The sequence below is a fragment of the Limulus polyphemus genome, unplaced genomic scaffold (genome assembly GCF_000517525.1).
Source record: "Limulus polyphemus unplaced genomic scaffold, Limulus_polyphemus-2.1.2 Scaffold11, whole genome shotgun sequence".
NCBI lineage: Eukaryota > Metazoa > Arthropoda > Merostomata > Xiphosura > Limulidae > Limulus > Limulus polyphemus.
The window spans coordinates 1,623,244-1,631,693 of NW_013665621.1; the positions used below are offsets into that span (position 1 = coordinate 1,623,244).

An 8,450-nucleotide genomic window follows, 5' to 3' on the forward strand; every position below is an offset into this window, starting at 1 on the left:
AGGAACTGCGTAAATATTGAAGCTATAAACTTCGTGGGTACTAATTCCTTCTTTTTTTGTGGTGGCAAGGATATCTAATTTTATTTTTGATCAATTCATGAAACTTATGAGTAGATTATTTTTTATTATCTCATAAACATTTTTTTGTAATAATCTTGATTTTTTTTTCATAACCGGTTTCACTTATACCACAGTTTGTCCACCTTTACCAGCTTTACAAGTCACTATATTCGTTTTCTTCTATGTTTTGATTCAGTGTTGGAACAAACTTCTTAAGTAAATTATAGCACTTTAACTTAATAACATTAGTTTTAATTATATCTTTCACTTTATCCTTTCTCAAATAAAAAGGATTTTTACTGTGTAGTTTAATTTTTTTATGACAGAAGAATTGTTATCAGTTTACTGATCTTGGTGGAAAAACAGGAGGATGAGAAAAGACAAGATCAAAAGATAAATTGTGATGTTAGGAAATAAACTCCACAGGGACAGTAATAGTAATACCTTAAATTTGAGTGATACAAAGTCTGACGTAACGGTAGGTTGCTCTTGGAATTACTTGTTTAGAAAACACACATCATGGTAACATAACTTTTAATATCTATATACAGAGTCGACTAGTTACTTGGAACACAGAAATCCTAGCAGTATTAGTTTGATATGTTTTGGATATTCGCACAAAGCTTTACAAGGATTATCTGCATTAGCCGTTCCTAATTTTGAACTGGTAGACTAGAAGAAAGACAGGTAGTCAACAGCAACCTCTGCCAATTCTTGGGCCACTTTAGTCAAATAGTGGGATTTAACCGTCACTTATGACCACAAAGTTCTAATTTTTACTTTTCAGAAAGGGGACGCGAACCGTGTATCCTCGAATACACACTACAGCACACTAATCATTAGGCCTTTTTTAAAGTATTCCCAACAGTTTTGGTGTGAAAAATAAACCTTATAGATATACCTATAAAAATGACAATAACTAAGTGTGCCCTCCAGTGGTATGTCTGCAGACTTATCCTGCTAGAAACCGGGTGGTGGACTTTGCGTAGCTTTGTGCTTAATATCAAACAACAAAAAAACAACAATAACTAAATGTCATTATCGTGCATTAATGATGCTCAGGGAGTTTCGGGATATTTGAGCGGCAAAAAGAATATGAGGGTTATGTGTACTGAAAAAACATCCTTCTTTGATGCATGTACATTAAAATAGTACATGCATCATAGAATGATGTTTTTTCAGTACACACTGTTACTGTTTTATGCAACAATGTGTTTGTAATATTCATGCATCATAGAATGATGTTTTTTCAGTACACATTGTCACTGTTTTATGCAACAATGTATTCTTAATATACATGCATCATAGAATGATGTTTTTTTCAGTACACATTGTCACTGTTTTATGCAACAATGTATTCTTAATATAAATGCATCATAGAATGATGTTTTTTCAGTACAATTGTCACTGTTTTATGCAACAACGTATTCTTAATATACATGCATCATAGAATGATGTTTTTTTCGGTACACATTGTCACTGTTTTATGCAACAATGTATTCTTAATATAAATGCATCATAGAATGATGTTTTTTCAGTACAATTTTCACTGTTTTATGCAACAACGTATTCTTAATATACATGTATCATAGAATGATGTTTTTTTTCAGTACACATTGTCACTGTTTTATGTAACAATGTGTTTAATATACATGCATCATAGAATGATGTTTTTCAGTACACATTGTCACTGTTTTATGCAACAATGTATTCATAGAATGATGTTTTTCAGTACACACTGTTACTGTTTTATGCAACAATGTATTCTTAATATACATGCATCATAGAATGATGTTTTTTCAGTACACACTGTTACTGTTTTATGCAACAATGTATTCTTGATGCATGAACATTACGAATACATTGTTGCATAAAACAGTGACATTGCAACGAGGCACGCTTGATTTATTTATTTATTTATTTAATAACATAATATTAGGTCTTAAATCTTTGGGCGGGGTTTATATGACACGAGCAATTTCATTTCGTTAATAACTAATTTTCGTATCTTGTAATAATATTTACACTTTTTTGTGTTCTCAATCATGGCAAAACCTTTCAAAACAATAATATCGGCTTTTCATAAACAAACCACAGTTTTTTTTATACGGAAATACTTTGGCGGTTCTGTGTGATCCTCGTAAAAATCATCCTGACAGACAAGGGTTCATAACATAAAAACACGATAAACGAAATGAAACTAATTTTAAAATTAAGATGTTACTATGCAGGATTCGTAAAAGTCAATTACAATACACTTACCAATCCCGTCTTCTTCATTTTGGCTTCTTTTACATTGTAAATTGATGTAAGCAGTGTAATAGTTCTTGAACAAAATCTCTCCAATCTTCAAATAGAAATAAATGAATATATTATTACCGATAATAACACAGTAAGACATTGTAACATGTACAGTTTATGATGCTATTCTCAGTTTCACAGTATTTTATCTTTATACAATAATTATTAAGTAATAATATATATATATTGTATTTTTAGACTGGGAACAGCATAATTTTAAAAGTTATTGTGCATCATTAAACGGGTTTTTTTCCTTCTTTAAACATCTGTCATTGTTATTCATTATTATAAAAAAAATATGCTTTAAAACAGTTGGAGAATGTTGATAATTATCACCTGTCTTATAAACAACGCTTATGACCAGCTATGAAAGAGTAGCAATAGATAGATAGACTTACCGTTACAGGTTCGGAAAATGTAATGTCTATGACACTACATCCCGACCGATGGTCAGTTCGTTCTTCCTCTAGTAAGATTGGAACAGGTCCTTTTACATTAAATTCCAAAGGTTCTCTAGAGTCCTGTTCCATTTATGAGATTTTTTTTACCACGAACTACAAATATTGATATACGTATAGATTAGCAATGGATTCATGATGGAGAAACCGAAGTTTAATAATGAAGACTGATGATAAAACATAAAACATTTTATTTACAAGGTTCGAACGTTTCGAAATAACTTATTCCATCTTCAACGAAATCTGAAAATCGTATTACAAAGATGATTGTTACTAAAATTACAATATAATAACATAATCACTAGTTTACTTAGTTATGAAGACAAACAGTAAATGGACGGATAAAACAACGATTATATATGTTACATATCAGCTGAGTTAAGTGTGAAAATTTAGAACAATCTTAGATCTAAAGAGCTTTGTGAGTCTTTAAGAGTCGGGCGGTCTTTAGCTATGAGTAGACTTTCTTTAATGTAGAGTTCCAGGTCTGAAGATCCTGTGGTAATGATAGAGATATCGTTAAATGAAATATTCGTTCACATTCTGAAAACCACAGGTCACAATATTTCATTTAACGCTGAAGATGGAATAAGTTATTCTGAAACGTTCGAACCTCGTAAATAATTTTTTCTATGTTTTATCAACCGTCTTCATCTTCATTCTTAAACAACGTATACATTATATAGAATTCTTATAGCTTATGCTGCCATCTGGTTGTGAAACATGGGACTAAATATAACATTTTAAATGTTATATCTAAATCATGCCTAGTCAAAAAATTAATGACGTGTTGTTTCTTTTATTTCACAAGTAATAAAATATATAGCTTAAATGTTTATTATAAAATGTTTTGATGGTCAACAATTAAATAGTTCCATGTATAAAAAAGTCTTTCTTCACTATATCTGACATAATTTGGACCATGTCAGAAAGGTACCAATAAGTGAGGTAAAGAGAATACAACGAAACTTATAAACACAAACCTTCAACTTAGAAGCCTTAACTAACTTCACAACTTCTTTTAGATAATGGATGCCCAGAAGTAAGCGTCGACATCTTTATAAACTGCATGTAAACAATACAAGCAAATATTTAATTCAACATTGAAAACAAGACTGGTAACTACTTTGACTATTCCATTTGTCAGTATAGCAGTCAGAGTAGTTAAAAAGTGTAATCTATTAATCAATATAACACGCATGCGTGGTAGAGTACTCAAATAGCTTTTAGTTCACACATCTTTCACATCAACACTAAGTGGCAAAAACGCTTACTATGCAGGAATTGATGACGCAAGTTACGGTTTAAAAACCGAAAGATGGCAAAGCATTAGAAACCAATAAGCCTTAAAATATGTGATAAAATAAAGTTAACTCCAGGTGTTTTTTGTTTATTTTTTACATTCCTCTTAATTCAATATCAGGGTGGGTGGGGTAAAAATAGCACTTCAGATCTATTACACATCACTGTCCCAGAAAATATTCGTTCAATACCAGACAAACTCAGTAGTCTAGATAATCTTTTTTTCAAATAAACAATTGACTTTTATGTAAATCACTTAAATTCTTGGGGTAGAAGAAAAGGTCCACATTTTTTAAAAGAAAAACTCCCCATTTCCGTCTGTCTCGTTCTGGTTGCGCCCCATTAGGCCTATTGGGAATTAAAGATGAAAGTCTGAGATCCAATTAAAAGAATTAAGAAATTTCTTTCTTTAAAACATTTAAGACAGTCAATGTTAACTTTTGGGAGTCAGTTTTTGCTGTTGTTGTTGTTGATGTTAATGTCCCATTGGGTACTTCAATTTTGTTCTAGCTTGTATGATGCTGTCTCATTGGGTACTTTAATTTTGTTCTAACTTGTATAATGCTGTCTCGTTGGGTACTTTAATTTTGTTCAACTTGTATAATGCTGTCTCATTGGGTACTTTAATTTTGTTCTAACTTGTATAATGCTGTCCCATTGGGTACTTTAATTTTTTTCTAGCTTGTATAATGCTCTGATATGTTGTGAGATTCGAGTAATTAAAAGTACTTCTATTTACCCTATGTACACATTTCAAGAAATATTGCATTTAAGTTGGTAAACTAAAACAAACATAAAGGGTGATACCATTAATTATCAAGAGTTCGCAATTATATTTTGGAAGGTATTGTATACTATATTTTCACCTAAAGCAAACGATATCTGTTTGTTCTTGGCCTTGAAATAAAATGTGGAAAGTGTAATTTATAATAACCCTAAAAAATTAGACTTAGTTACTGTTTTTTGTTTTTTTTATCTCTGTTCTGATCGCCTTTCACCAGTTCCTTCACAAGTATTATTTATCGTTTCCTTTTCAGAACTCAAAATACTTTACACAATAATAAATTATATTTTCAGGGACTAATGCAAAATTCACTATGTCACCAAGAATTCTTTCTTTTCTTCACTGAAAGTACACATTTTAGTGAGAAAAAGAAAAAATCACAATTCATAAACTATTTCTATGTGCGTGTGTGTTCGCTTATAACTAGAAAACTGTTGGACTGAAATACGCGATAATCAGGCTTCACCAGCAAAAGACACTCACAACATAAAAATTGTTATACAATAATGTATTATTTGTATAAATTGTTTGATTTCATCTCTACACACAGACGTGACGCGCAAAAAAATTTTAATTTTGAAACCATATTTTAAAATTATAACTTTTGTTGTCTTTTGTAAAAGATGTATAACAAAAACTTTGAGACAATTAAAAATGTTTTATTCTTTTATGGGCTTATTAAAAAGTTTCCGAACTCCAGTCGATAAAGTGGTTTAATAAAAGCATTTCAACCACACTGATTCACGTTGCTTCAATCATCACCTTTTGTTCAATACTGCTACCACCCAGGTACAAACTCTAAGCCTCACTGAATAGGATATTCTTATTAGTTAGTCTCGTAATAAATCTGAAAAACAATACTAATTAATTTATTTACAATTTAATTTTATGTAATGATCCACTGATTTATGTCAGATTTTATTTTTACAGAATTAATTTGAGCACATAATCAATTGAAAGCCTACCTCAATTTTTTCTGTGCAGTCCTTTGGTAACTATAGTAACTAAAAGTACAACATTATTCACCTCGCCATCTCGTGTTTGATAGTCAAACTACGACTTTTTGTTTTATATAAATAACATTTTTTTGCACACAACTTCTTAATAATCTGTTATACTTAAAGGCATATTAAAGTTTAAAACACTGCTTGACTTCTTTGGTTATATATATACAATAAATAAAAATATATTGAATAACTAAAACAATGTGCAAGAATGTGTACAAAAATTAAAAATTCAATAGTGGTTGGTTATAATGAAATGTAGAAAATGCTAATTCAAACATATTAATCATAATTAAACCATCCTAGCATCAAAAGAACGTTTCGCCTAACTTTTTTTTATAAACTACAGTGTTTCATACGAAACAGGTACAGTTTCGATTGTCCTTGCCCTCCACCTTCAGTGGCGTGGCATTAAGTCTTAACGTTTTAATCAGGTTTAGATTACCGTAGTGGGCACAACCTAAATAGCTCGTACAACTTTGTGCTTAGCAACAAAAAAACAAACGAATTCTCATTTGGCGTCCAGCAGTAATTTTACAGACTTACAAGGCTAAAATCCAGTTTTCGAGACATCAGGGTGGACAGAGCGCAGATAAGCCATTGTGTAACTTTGCACTAAAACAATGACAATAGCAAAATCCAATCAATGACTGATTTTTTTTCTTAGCTTAAAAAGGTAAAAACTATTGTAATAATAAATATTCAAGTGAGATAGATTTGACCATACAAAATAATATATCTAATTATTTCTTTTCTAATTTCTTTACACACATTTTAGAATAAAAACTTTTGTGTCATGGTATGTTCATCAGTTGTATCAAGTTTCCGTGTTTGATTTTGCAAAGATTTTTCAATTTTGAATGTATGTATAGAAAGACGAATAACTTAATAAAAAAGACAGATAGAAACGTGAAACACATATATGACAGATTAATTGATTTTCTTTATGTTCTTTGAGAACATTTTTATACGAATCGCTTTTACAGGATGAAATATTCCCCAGCTTTATTTTCACACACTGCTCACTCACGAGTATAAAATGTTTAATGTTTTGTTAGATATTAAAGAAAGTAAGTAAAACAGTTTTAGTATGCTAATTTTCTTCTATTTCCTTATGAATAGGCGAAAACTCACACCACTTATACACACACACATATAATCTCCCAAATCAACCTGAATGTGCAAGCTAAAAGTTAAATAATACAGAACGTTTCACTTGTATATTTTTTTTACGAAAACAAATACATTATATTTAAGGGTAAATTATTCAAGGCTAATTAAGTTTCGTTCCATTTTTTGAAAAACATATTAAAATTGACAGTTATTGGAACTAAGAATGCCTGATATTCATGAAATTTTGTATCAATATGAATAGATACAACCTCGAACAACTCATAAATGTATATATCTAACTTGTATATATATATATATACACACAATAACATACAAGTTTACAAACGCAGCTATTGCTATGGGGCGTTAATTTGTTCAGCTATATTTCCGGTCCGCTACCTCCTCACATCTACTTCTACGGGAACTGTTTGTTTTCAACTAGACGTTCGAGGAACCTAAAGGCTCTTTATGTTAGAAAAACAAGTGAAACAGAATTAGAAGATTCTTTAGCCAATGAAGCGCCCTCTGTATTAGGAGAAAAACTATTTCAATAGTCTTTTATTTTCCAAGTACCACAGCATAGTCGTGAGAGCTATCAAGTATACAACTCTACATTTGAGAACGAAAAAGGTTTTTATCAAATAAAATGGGCGAAGAAGAATCTACGGTTGAAACATCTGCGACACGTAATGAAAAAGAAGGAGAAAAGCCATTAGGAGAGTTTCTGGAAATATCCGAGAATCCCCATTCCATAACATACCAGGTATACGTTAATATTTATCGGTTAGATATTCGAAACTACGCTGTCACATATGGCTAGTGCTTTAATGTGTACACTAAATGTTAATAACAGAGACTAATAATGGAAATTTATCATTCGTGGTTGCTGTAATACAGAATATTGAAATGAGATTTTATCGTATTTAGTTAAATTATAATGCAACTTAACTTATTTTACTGGTTATATTTTTCAGCTAGTATATTTCGTTATAAATCTCACTCGTAAATTTATCGATGTTCCTGTTCTTCAAGTAGGTACCATTTTTTGTTAGAGATCCTCACATATTTAATCGTTCGACAAAGTTTAGTTAAATTCCACAGATATCAGTTACTTTTTTGAAACCTTTAGGACTGAATATTGTTGATAAAGACGTCATATTTTAATTTATTGCGTATTGTTGTTTTCTTTAGCGGAAGGCTACTGCGATCTATCCTCCGCCGGGAATCGAACCCCGGGTTTTAACATTATGAGTTCGGAAATTTACCGTCGACCCACAGAGGACTAATCTATTTCGTGTACTCAATGTATTTTTTTTAACTATGTGTGACAAACGTGACATTGAATGACTGACCTAAACAACAAGAGTTTAGGATTACACTGGAGTTCTGCTTTACTTAATGTCAGAAAGAGCTGCTAAAGGTAAAATG

The 8,450-nt window shown here is 30.9% G+C and overlaps 2 protein-coding genes across 2 annotated transcripts in view; one reads left to right on the forward strand and one right to left on the reverse strand.

Moving 5' to 3' along the window:
- LOC111085134 (nicolin-1-like) overlaps positions 1–2,891 on the reverse strand; it is a 26,899-nt gene extending 24,008 nt beyond the window's left edge. The window contains exons 1-2 of the mRNA XM_022382451.1: positions 2,760–2,891; positions 2,323–2,407 (exon numbers count right to left, since the gene is read on the reverse strand). Of these exons, the coding sequence (XP_022238159.1) occupies positions 2,323–2,407; positions 2,760–2,891 (217 nt within the window). The remainder of the gene's footprint in view (positions 1–2,322; positions 2,408–2,759) is intronic.
- Positions 2,892–7,493: 4,602 nt separating this feature from the next.
- LOC106478655 (ninjurin-2-like) overlaps positions 7,494–8,450 on the forward strand; it is a 30,324-nt gene continuing 29,367 nt past the window's right edge. The window contains exon 1 of the mRNA XM_013939214.2: positions 7,494–7,785. Within this exon, the coding sequence (XP_013794668.1) occupies positions 7,669–7,785 (117 nt within the window). The 5' untranslated portion in view covers positions 7,494–7,668. The remainder of the gene's footprint in view (positions 7,786–8,450) is intronic.